Source organism: Erigeron canadensis, chromosome 6, assembly GCF_010389155.1.
Source record: "Erigeron canadensis isolate Cc75 chromosome 6, C_canadensis_v1, whole genome shotgun sequence".
In the NCBI taxonomy this organism is placed as follows: domain Eukaryota; kingdom Viridiplantae; phylum Streptophyta; class Magnoliopsida; order Asterales; family Asteraceae; genus Erigeron; species Erigeron canadensis.
The window spans coordinates 29,827,617-29,839,661 of NC_057766.1; the positions used below are offsets into that span (position 1 = coordinate 29,827,617).

General features: G+C 33.4%; 2 protein-coding genes across 2 annotated transcripts; one reads left to right on the forward strand and one right to left on the reverse strand.

Annotated features, from left to right (window-relative positions):
- Positions 1 to 2,472: 2,472 nt before the first annotated feature.
- Positions 2,473 to 3,581, reverse strand: LOC122606254 (transcription repressor OFP7-like). The gene is made up of 2 exons (XM_043779218.1): positions 3,194 to 3,581; positions 2,473 to 2,984 (listed from the first exon to the last, which is right to left on the reverse strand). The coding sequence occupies exons 1-2, from the start codon at positions 3,548 to 3,550 to the stop codon at positions 2,562 to 2,564; spliced, it is 780 nt and encodes a 259-aa protein (XP_043635153.1). The 5' UTR covers positions 3,551 to 3,581; the 3' UTR covers positions 2,473 to 2,561.
- Positions 3,582 to 7,369: 3,788 nt separating this feature from the next.
- Positions 7,370 to 9,995, forward strand: LOC122605654 (outer envelope pore protein 24A, chloroplastic-like). The gene is made up of 3 exons (XM_043778608.1): positions 7,370 to 7,609; positions 7,881 to 8,240; positions 9,652 to 9,995. The coding sequence occupies exons 1-3, from the start codon at positions 7,409 to 7,411 to the stop codon at positions 9,730 to 9,732; spliced, it is 642 nt and encodes a 213-aa protein (XP_043634543.1). The 5' UTR covers positions 7,370 to 7,408; the 3' UTR covers positions 9,733 to 9,995.
- The last annotated feature ends 2,050 nt before the right edge of the window (positions 9,996 to 12,045 follow it).

The following is a 12,045-nucleotide window of genomic DNA, read 5'->3' on the forward strand; positions in this document are numbered from 1 at the left end:
ATTTTTTATTAATAAGCAACTAAAAAAAAAACACTTACGCAGCTAAAAAAAACCACAAAAGTTTCAGCATAATTGCAATTTTGGTCCCTAACGCTTTCTTTCTTCCACTTTTGGTTTTCTAACGGTCAAAATGGAACTTTCCAAACTTGCCACTTCCGGTCCCTGTCTTCACCCCTTTCCTTCATCTCCCTGCGAGCTCCAAGCTCGCTTCCCCATCTCCCCGTCGAGCTCGCGTGAATGGCGGCCATAACTTGCTCAACCCTTTCCAGCTCGCACCCATCTCGCTCAGCCCTCCCCTTCGACTCCCTCCCCCTAATAAATAAAAGTGAGAATGATGTCATTGGAACATATCTCAAAAAATGCATTATATGAAAGCTACAAATTTATGAAATATATAATATAATGCCAACTCATTAAAAAAAACAGAGCATATAATATAGTGAAAAGTAGATAAGGTTAGTTCCCTAATAGGAAAATGATTAATTCTCTTAAACTAAAAATTCTCCTAAAAGCTTTAAAACATGTTAAGTGTTATCCACTAATTAAATCTCTTTTCCAATCTCACCCCTTGATTTTGCCACATGTCTAAATCTAATAGTTAGAAGGATCTTTAGGCTATTCTTTTAAAAAAATTTATCATCTCCCTAGTTAATATTATGGTTATATGCAAAGATGAGCAAACGTGTATTTTCATCATTTAATCAACAATCACTATAAAATAAATACAATAGCTTTTTATACACGTTAAATACAACTTTTACATTTAATATTTTTTTTAAAAATAAATATGGTATACATAAAACAAAAGCTTTTGTCTTGTCTATATTTATAGAAAGGAAAAGTTATATAAATGATTAATGAAAAGAAATAAAGCACTGTTTAATATCATGTCCCTTCTTAGAGTGGTCTACTTTCATTTCCCTTTAATAAAGAAAGCAAAAGATAAAAACAATATTATGTACAGGATGGATATGTGGGTACTTTATCAAATACTATCATACATAGACTAGATTTATCAACAAATAAATACGAGTATATTTAACCGATAGATGGAGAACTAGTAACGGGTCGGTTATTCAATAATGTTATTAACTGTATACGTTTATTGAATGGTATTTCACCATTTGATTGAGAATCGATATTTCACCATTTTATAGACGATAATTCTCTTAGCATTTCTTTCTCTTTTATAAACAACGGAATATAAGCATTGAAAACCAAGATAAATTTAATTTTATTGCTCACGAGTGAAATAGTTATTTGTACTTTTGTCTCTTTAAGCGACACGGGCATTTCATAAATATTGTTATGCTAATATGAAAACACACATTATAGTCTGATTTGACTTGTATCTTTATACAATTATAATCGCTTATTTACTTGCAAAAGAAACAAAATTCGTATATGGTCATGTAAGATGCACACATCCAAGACTTTGTGTCTACCCTTGACCGATATAAAAACAAATCTCGAAGATGAAGGACGATGTAACATAGGCTCATGTAAAAAGTTTTGTTGAAATAAAAAGGTAAACTTCACTATGAGTAGTGACACCTTCAGTAAAAAATGCATAATAATCTTTCTTTTAGCAAATGAATCATAAAACATAAAATAAGGTGGTAGGAAACTTTGTTTTGACCTGAGCATGAATGTTTAATCACTAATTTGAGGTGCAATTTGCCGTTGTCTTTTTCACCGGTAAATTTGAGTTTAACGACATGCCTCTTCATACATCCAACTCAAATTCCAGAGGAAACCCATTATAGAAAAACCTCTGTCTCTATTCCTAGGAACATTTTGCTCACGCCAGGATTTGAATTCAAGACAGTCTCAGAATCACTATAATACGAGTAGTCGAGTAGTAGTTAACATCTGCTTTGATTACTAAGTTTTGCATCTTAATTAAAGGCGCAGATTTGATGATTCTTTTTAATAAACGTTAGGCTTTTTTTTTTTTTTTTAGTAATAGTTTTAAATGCTCTTAAATGATTTAAACTATTTACTCTTTCGCGGTAAAAAAAAGAAAAGGAAAGAGTAAGGAAGTACAAATCAATCACTTGGTTCCTAGGAAAAGAATATGATAACTTTTACTGACCGTGAATCAGGTAAACGACAGTATTCCTACTGCGGTAGTTACTCTGAAGTGACACTTGCTTGTCCCAACCAGATCTAGTCCTCCATCATGTTATATATGTTTCATCACTTGTCATTAAATAAAAACAAATTTACCTAATTATTGCATGTCCTCATTTTTATTAATCACTTCGATATATGGCAAGACCAAGACCTAAACGTAAACCTTGATATGATGTACCCGTTTTCTATAGGATGTACATATTAACGATTCTTTAGTTAAACGATATTGGAGTATAAGGTTAGGCCAGATATGCAGATAGTCTGACATAACCTTATACTCCAATAGATCGAGCAAATTAATAAACATAGTTTTGAGATTTTCTAGACACGTCTACAAAATTTAAACAGAGAGTACTAATACAAACGATACTTACATAGTCATATTTACCACAATGTCGATAGTTGATTAATTAAAGGGTTTAGATTCAGTGATCAATAAACATGGTGTGCCAAATCTCGGAGAAAGCTTCCATGATCACACCATGATGATACCGGGTATTCAAGGACAAAAGACACTCTAAAAGTTGCTTCAAATCACTATCTTCGTACAGTTGGTTCTCAACAATCATCTCCATCATCGATTTCTTGAAATCCTCGTATGGATTGTCGGATGTCTTCACTACTGCAAAGCTCTCTTTCACCTTTCCATCCACTTTACATGACATTAGCTTCTTAAACACAGACAATCTAGCCGGGGAACCCCACTCTGGCGATAATACCTCACCGCCTCCAACATCTACGTTGTGCCTCGGTCGTAATCGCTCATCTGAGAAGCTTCTAGTAAGGATTTCAGGTTGTTTTTCATCTTCTACTTTGTAGCTGGTGCTAAACCGGCAACTATACGCCCGCTACAACAAATTAATATGCAAAATGGATACGTTTAATTTTTTCAAGTCTCACAAAAATACGTAAATTGTGTTATAGACACTTATAAACTCGCAACACAATTTCACTTGCATATATAGTGCCTAAAAACGCAATATTAGTAAGCATCTTAATTGGCCTTTCAAAATATAAAAAAAAGAAAAACGGTATATTAATTCATTATTAAAATTACCTTTCTACTGCGGCGGTTTTTCTTTTTGGGAGATGGAGGGACAGGAAGTAACGGCATTTGAAACCCGTGGTCACTAGAGATTTTAGAGCGAGGAGAATCGATGTCGTACAGTTTAGGAACGACGTGCCTTTGCAAGTGTTCGTTGTCGTCCACGTGTTGGTTCGTGGACTTGGAAGCGTAGCGGAAGACATGGCTTTTGAAGGAAGATCGCTCGGGTGTTTGTTTCGAAAATGGTGACGATTTCACACATGGTAATTCACCGGGTGAAGGGAGGTGGTGTTGTTGTCGGGGTAAGGTAGAAGGGTGGTCTTTAGTTCGACATGATTGGAAGAGTCGTAGTAGGATGAATTTCACCATTTTTAGTGGGGTGGTTAGATGAGTGTGTGTGACAATGAGAAGTGGTTTGAGAAACAACATGGGAATATATAAAAGCTGATACCATAAACTTTCTAATAACCGTTTTCTTATGAGTTGTAAATTTATTTTTATAGGATTTTATTTTTATACAAGCATGTTGCAGCAGGTACAAATGACAATGATGATGATCTACCTTCAATAACAATCAACATTAACAAGAAAGTACATGTATTAACAGTATAAGTGGACAATCAATTGAAGTGAGAATGTGAAATGGTTTAGACTGGAATGCATTTGAATTGAAATAAAAGAAATATAATTTCGTACATTTGCATGGTAGACAATATTATTTTTTTTATGTAATAGTATAGAAGTGTATATAAGGGTACATATCCATGTAAACCTCGGTGTATCTACAAAGATACGATTTAAGCGGTCCAACTCTATTTATCCGTAAATCCGTAATTCATTCAAAAAAAACTATTTTGACTTTTAATTTTTGACCCCCTAAACTTACTTATGTCTTGTAACTTTCACTTTCCACTCTTCATCTCAAGATTCGCCACCGTTTAATATCGATAATTCTTTCCATAACACTGCTATAAGTTATAATCTGTTTGTAACATCGTATACTACGTAGCAATCGAAAAGATTTTGATCACGTATGTCTTTTTCTTTTGATCACCATAGTATAAGATTGTGGTATTTCTTTTGTAATCAATTGATTGAACGAGTTAATATTTTAATGCAAAGTTGCAAACAGTTTGGTTTATGATTTACCGATTAAGAAAATAACTTAATTCAAAGTCACGGGTGTACTAGTTACGAATTGATACCTTTCCAATTCATCTATATCTATACTCTTTATCATACAAATTAGAAATCTATTTTAAAAAATTTAATTAATTTTTTCAATATCTTCAAATTGCCTCTAATCCACACATTACTTATAATTCTATATCTCTAAACACAATCAGACAAACACCATACCAAGATCTAACACAGAGTCACTTCTTTTTCTCCGTCCTATTTACACACACGCATATCAATTCCTCCCCTGCTGTTTTATATTATCATCACCGTTTAAACACCACAACGCGCAAACACCAACTCTCGTTTTAAAAAAGTTAATTGTTAAAACTACTTAATGATCATTGATTGTTTAAGAAATCCAAACTTTATTAATTATATCAATATTTATGTCTAAAACCCTAAATTAAAAGAAACAATAATCTACACGAACTCTTATTTTTAGGTTAAAGGGAATGAGGGGTTATGACTTATGAGAACCCCCGAACTCATAACATGTAGTGTCATATGGAATCCCATTCATCAAGGGTTTCCTCATAGACTGAAGAGTTATGGAGAAAACCTTTTTTTTTATTTTTATTATTGTTTTTGTTTATATTAATTTATCTTACCCTTATAAATGTTTAAAGTTATTAAATTGTAAAAGATAAAAGCAAGAAAGTAGTGGACATAATTTGAAAAATAAAATGTGCTATCACGTAGTCACACAACCCAATTTTACATCACCCCGTGCCACCACCATCACTTCTTATGGAATGTTCAAATCTGGCCATAAAAAAAAAAGGAAAGTTCAAATATGCTCGATGGGGTGGTACAACTAGACATTGGGCGAGTTTTTCTAAGAGTACAAGCAGGCATTTGAAATGCAACAAGGAGGCACTCTTTTTTTCCCGTAACGCCCCCAAGGCGCTATTCATGGCGTTACGGGAGTGCTATGAGCAATTTTAGTCTAGTTATATGTTTTTTCATATTATATGTAGTTTAACTGAATGATGTCAAATTATAACTTAACGAGGTAAATTAATAAAGTCTATTTTCATTTTATCTGGTTCATGTCGACAGAGTGATTTAGGTCATACAATTTTATATAATCAAGTATAATGGGTGCTTGAACATATTAATTTCCGATAATTTCTATAAAACTATCATAGAAGACTAGTAATGTCGATGTGTATCCAAGCTCAGTCATAAATAAATAAGGTTTAAAAGAGAAGATATAAAGAACAAACAATGATGCTCTAAATTCTTTTGGTGTCATTTCATTATCATGTAACAAAGAATAAAAATTATTAAAAAATTTGGAATCAATTTAGATATTCTTCTAATCAATAGACCTCGATATTAATCACGAGTAATTCACATTATATAAGTATAATTATAAGCTATTAGCACCAGCTATTAGTTAGTTAGTTAGTTTGAAGAACGTATCCAAAGTTCGTAATATTTAATAGAAATGGTAACATACTTACACCCAACCAACTTTTTCCCCCAATTATCCCTTAGTATTGGTAAACTATGTAAAAAGGACGGATGCTATTGATAGAATAACACTGTACGTACATATTTCAGCCAACTTTTTCATTGAAGGGTCAAGTGAGTTGAATATAAAGCTCAACCTAGCTTGGTACTTTGTCTTCTCCATCTCCATGCTTCTTCATGCCGTAGATTATATATAGATTACAAATTGTACACTCTAATAGAGTAATAATTATTACTGGTACAGTGGTACTTGACATTTTGTGATTTCTACTACCTTTCTTTGGGGGGTTGAAACTTGTTGGAAAATTTAGTGAAAATTATGTGTGTATCACTTCACTTTAAACACTATTGTAACTCACTTTGTTTATATATAATGACATCTTAACTATGCAAATCATAAACATGATTTATTAAAACAAGTAAAAATATTTTTGTAATTAAGTAAAGTTATCTTATAAAAATTAACTTACTAATGTCGTTTAATAATTCTTTGAGGTATTTTTTCTTTTTCAAAAAGTAATTTTAGAACTATTGAGGTTTGAGGCAAAACCTCAGTGATATCTCAGTCCTCCACTGAGGGTCTTGGGCATGGGAGTTCCAAGTTCGAGACCTGAGAGGGCAAGATTTACTCTGATTAATCGTTTTGCCGTTTGACGAAATAATATGAGGTTTTCCTCCCTTCGTGGTTTCCTAAAAGTTTAAATGACATCCTGACCCGAAAGACATACGTACAGATAAATAGGACGAACATGCGTTGACCATTCGAACGTTAAAAATTTTTTTTTAACAAATTGTGTTATATATATATTTTTTAATTAACCAATTAGGCCAATAACAATAATAAATATCAAACATCGTCAATGAAAAATGTTCTTTGGCCAATGGGGTTGGTGGCTTATTGGTAAAGTCTTTGACCTTGGGGGATTCATTTGAGTTCTCCCCACATTTGTTGAGGTGATCAATTAATAGAGATTTTCCAAAAGTCTTGGATTTCATCATAGACATGCGTGTAATTTAAAAGTAAAAGTAGATTACAATGTCGTTCTAAAAAAATGTCCTTTGAAATATAATTTTTTGTAAAGTTTCTTTTGTCTAATAATCAAAAACCATTTTCAACCACCTCTTTGAAGAAAAACAAAAAAATTTAAATAAGTAACCCAATTCCATATTTCATAAGCTCAAATTGAAAAACAATCCCATTAGGCCTTTCCTTATAAGACTTCTAGCCTCTGTCTGACGCGTGTTCGACACCAATAGGGCCGAAGACGCTAGTAGCATGGGGTGCGTCTTTGGTGGCGTTTAAGGGTTTCTTCTAACTTTAGACAAACGTCTGAAGTGTTTGTAAGAAGAAGAATAAGGGGTTATAAAGAGATGGTATTCTTAGAGTGTTTTAGAATGAAAAAAAGTTGATAAACAATAGAAGAAAAGATGAAGAAATGATTCCTATAAGGATATGTCTTATATCTTTTGAAATGACTAACAAGCCCCTCAAGGTTTATCAAAACCCATTATCTTTTCCCACCATCTCACTCTCACCGTCACTCTCCGTTATCTTTGTAATCCACAAAAATGATGAAAGCTTCATTCACCGGAAACTACGACGGCGATTATTCCGGCGCCACAGGCTCCTTTGTAGTCAACTCCGGCGGCTTAAACCTACGCGCTTCCATCACCGCCGACTCCGTCGCTAACCGTCCGTCTGTTAACGGCGTTACTTTATCATTAGAAAACCCTGCTTCCTTCATTGTTGACTATAACGTCCCTAAACAGGTACAATTTCATATTTCACTTCAATTGTATATCATATTTGATTAACTTCATTTTTAAGAAAAAAAATAAAATTAGAATTTTTATTCCTTATGAATTCGTTCACATTTCGAAATAAAAATGTAAATTAAAAGTTAAGTGACACCTAATAACAAAAAAACCTATGCCACGTCAGCATCATAGTTAAAATAGGCTTTTAATTTTTGAAATGATAAAAATGTTATATATAATTGTATTGTATGGTGAGCTAATTTGGTTTTAATTATGTAATTAGGATATACGATTTCAGTTCATGAATAGTGTCAGGGTTAAAGGAAAGCCGTTGAACTTTACGTACACGCATTCGGTAGGTGATAGACGAACTGCGTTAGACGGTATGTTAATGTTGGATACTAATCATAAGGTTTCGGCGAATTATGGATTTGAGTTAGGGAATTGTAAGGTGAAGTATTGTTATGTGCATGGAGGAGTGACGAGTGTCGAACCGAGTTATGATTTTGGTAATAATTCGTGGGAGTTGGGTGTTTCGAGAAGGATTGTTGATGGTAGTGTGGTTAGAGGTTGTTATCGGTCGGATACTAAGGTTTTAGGGGTGGATTTGAGGACGAAATCGTTCAGTGGTGCAAACGTTAAGGTAAAGTTGTTTCTGAACTTACGTTTTACTATATTTGATGTTATTTGTAGTTTGTGAGTTCATGTTGTGTTACATAATTGATTCATATATAGTACATGATGTATTTTATCATTGTAATGATAATGGTATTTGGAATTTTGGATTCTATGCAACGGAGGAAGAAATAATTGGAACGGTAATTCTTGTTTACTTGGAACGATAGTAAGAACCTACCAGAGATATCCCCAGGAAATTGACAGAAAGTTATCCATTAAATATGACATTCTTAAGTCGAGCGTATATTTTGTAAAGAGAATGAAATGGCCTGTGAATATAACATCCTCAAGTCGAGCATATATTTTGCACTATATTTGGTCATTCCAATAGCTTCTCACTGTCATATGTGGACATAATTCTATAAGTACCATCAGTGCATACTATTATAGCTTTAACTCGATAGCAACTCTGTTAAAAATTTCAGCACCAGAGCTACACTTGTATGTCAGATTTGTGGAGTTATACTTTTACGGTATATGGATGTGGGATTGTTTTAAAGTAATTTTAGGGTAGCTGTGTGTTCATAGCTCCATCTCTAGTAAACATTTCTTTTATTGTTTCTTCAAAGAATTTGATTTATAGAAAGGTTGGAAGAAGGTAACACAAGAGAGAATAGATGACTGGTTTATTCATTATAATCGCTAGGGCACATTTTGACTTTTCCACTTGAAAATTTAGTCTTTAGTAATCGTTATTTGGGAACATTAGGGAGTGTTAATTGGACTTTAGCTATACATTATGAAGCCTCAGTCTTGCTTCCCAGCTCCAATCATACTAAGAAGGTTAGGAAGATGTTTATCGAGTGGAAACTTCTTGCGAGTGCAAATGCTCTTGCCATTTTTTGTTGTTGCTGTCAAGACTTTGTTGAATTGAAAGCATTAGATAAGACATATCTTCGTAACCAGATAGTCATGATTTGGTTTGATTGCCCTTTTTTTCTGTAGCACTTAATAAATTGGTTAGCCCAGACAGTACTGATGAGGAATTTATGATAATACTTAGCCAGAAGGATTTGGTGGCGAATATTACTCTAGCTCTACCTTGATTTACTCGAAAAAAACATAGCGAATATTATTGTTATACTATTATAAGTCCCTTCTTTATAATTTCTGTAAAATGGTGCCTTAGAATCTGATTTTTCAGTTGGATGATGTTCACTTTCTATATTCATGAAGACTTTCATGTGGTATTGTGGTAATGTGGTCAAGATTTCTTATATGGTAAATTCTGACATAATAGATAATACAGAGGGTTTCTTATTGATGTATACTGCTATGTTTTTCTTTTTCTCTTTGTTTATTTGCTTTTTATATGTGACATGAATGAAAGAAGAAAAAACTATATATTTGACATTTTGGTGTTTTATATCATCCAGATTGCTGCATCAGTCAACTTGGCTGAGGAGAAATTGATGCCAAAAGTAACTGCTGAGACTATCTGGGATTTTGAGATGTAATTTCTGCACTTAGGAACATAAAAGGAAAAGGAAAATGAAGTTTTGTTAGTAAGTACTCAATTTCCTAGTATTCATATTAAGAAAAGGTAGGTCAGGGTAGTTCTTGTATATATTGCGTATGATTTCTCTTTTGGTGATTGTTGGTGAATTGTTAAGGCCAAAAATGGTTCTGTTTGTGAAAAATTACAGCTAAGTATACACCAACAGAACCATTAGCGTTACCGAACCATGAGCTCTTCTTTATTTTAAGAGAATTTTTAGTACGTTCTTTGCCTACTAATTTTCTTTTACATTAGCGTTTTTATATTAGATAGCAATTGTCCATTCGTGTTTTAATTTGAGAAATTCATTTTACTAAAGTAACACAGATAGACGAACTTTATGGTGTATCAAGCCACTTGTATTAAAGAGCTTTACGTCTGGATGAGTAGAAAATGGGACTAATTAGAAATCTTTCTTTTAAATAAATGAGCCTTTTGCTTGGAGTGCAAACCTTGCGCATATCTGTAATTAGGAAGCACTGTTCAAGAATTATTGCACGCATGTCCAGTAGCAACCACTAAAATTCAATGACGGCACATCTTCGGTTTTGTTATATAGCATGAATTTATTAAACCTATAGTGTAAGAAGAAAATCTGCCTTGTGAAATCTCTGCTACCCTTTCTGCATCACTTGAAGCTCCAAATAAGCCTTGTACCCTGAAGAGTGAAGCCTATGCTGTAAGCTTCAATTTCCCCTTCATGTTACTGAACCATGAGTTCTTTTGGTGTTGTCACTATATCCTGGTCCAGACAAATTCTCAGGATAATACTTGATCAACCACTAAGTATACATTATCATGTTGTATAATGATGCACTTAAGTTATGTTACCTTTAAGGATTTAACCGTGAGGTTATATTGCTTGTACACCCGGTGGCTAGGATTACCAAATTAATTTTTTATACTTTTCCTTCCATGAAATCCACACTGGTTGAACAGGTTAAACAAGTCGAAAGTTAGCCATATTCAATCTCTGATAGTCTAATGCATAATTGAATACAACATTCTCAATTACTTTATTTAGATTATTACTGTAATTATACCCTCGTGGTTTTTGTAATTATATTTAATGCAATAATTAGTTGTAAAAATTTCTAAATGGAAAGATATAAAGGCGTTCGTAGTTCAAGCCAACCTAGGCTGGTTGGACCTGCTCTAAGAGATGTGTTTCGGTATCTCTCACTTAATCAGCCTGACCCATCCACCTTGCCACTTTCAGCTTCCCGTGTTTGCCTTGATTTGGCCATACTTAATCTTAGATAGTGATTCATGATCCAAAACAGGTAAACAACTGTAGCAAACTACTGCAAACCCAACATACAACTATCCTATTGTTTTTCTAGGCATTATGTGTGACTGCACAGAGATATCCTAAAAGGAGCTGACAAGTTTTATTCAGTTCTCTATAGGGATATTGTAATGTTCTCCTTTTGAGGATTAAAAAGGGTGCATGTAGGCTGTAGCTACAACCTGATTAAAGGTCCACAGAGCAAAGTCATGTTACTCCCATGTTCATTGTTTGAGATAACTTGTTTTGAACCAAATCTGTGGGGACTATGCTTGCTTACTATGAATTTGTCACCATATATTGTGTTTTGCCTTGATGGATTTACTATTAGTTACGTGTTCACTCTTTTTCACTTTTTATCTGTCTAAAACATCCTCATAAGTCCTATCCCATTAAAACAGAACCTAAATCCTTTGGAGTTTTCTCTCCAAGTATGCATCGAATTACAGATGATGGTAAACATGACTGGTACCAGCCAGTTCATTATTTTTCTCCCTATTTATAAATTTACCATATTAGTCAAATTTGTTAATATAATACACAGATATTCGTCTGATCTTGTTGAAGTGAAGAACATCTTCAGCACACAGATATTACTAAGTTTGTTTGATAAGTAACAAAAAGGATTGTGATAGCTGCATCATAGTTGATGTATCAAACTTTCGTATTGCTTGGCCTAAATCAAACTTTCGTATTGCTTGGCCTAAAGAAAGTGTAATTTAGTAAGAAATCTAAATTCATGAGAATTTGGATTATCGGCTGTTTGGTATTATGAATGTGCCGATTAGTTTCATTTGATTTATCCTGTTTGATCAAAACACATTAAAGTCTAAAAACATGTCAATGTTTGTAACACATCAGGTGTTTCTTTTCACATTGAGACCTTGGAATACCTTGCCTTTTGTTTGTGTTTTTTTCCCTCAGTCCCCCAACTTTAATGGTTCACTGAACTTTGTCTACATCTTTTCATGCGTATCCTACTCA

What these genes read in the sequence shown, in the direction of transcription:
- LOC122605654 (XM_043778608.1), top strand. Translation starts at nt 7,409, where the DNA reads ATGATGAAAGCTTCATTCACCGGAAACTACGACGGCGATTATTCCGGC. An exon ending in ACTATAACGTCCCTAAACAG is followed by an intron (nt 7,610 to 7,880) that starts GTACAATTTCAT and finishes TTATGTAATTAG; the next exon opens with GATATACGATTTCAGTTCAT. An exon ending in TCAGTGGTGCAAACGTTAAG is followed by an intron (nt 8,241 to 9,651) that starts GTAAAGTTGTTT and finishes TATATCATCCAG; the next exon opens with ATTGCTGCATCAGTCAACTT.
- LOC122606254 (XM_043779218.1), bottom strand. Translation starts at nt 3,550, where the DNA reads ATGGTGAAATTCATCCTACTACGACTCTTCCAATCATGTCGAACTAAA. An exon ending in AAAACCGCCGCAGTAGAAAG is followed by an intron (nt 2,985 to 3,193) that starts GTAATTTTAATA and finishes AATTTGTTGTAG; the next exon opens with CGGGCGTATAGTTGCCGGTT.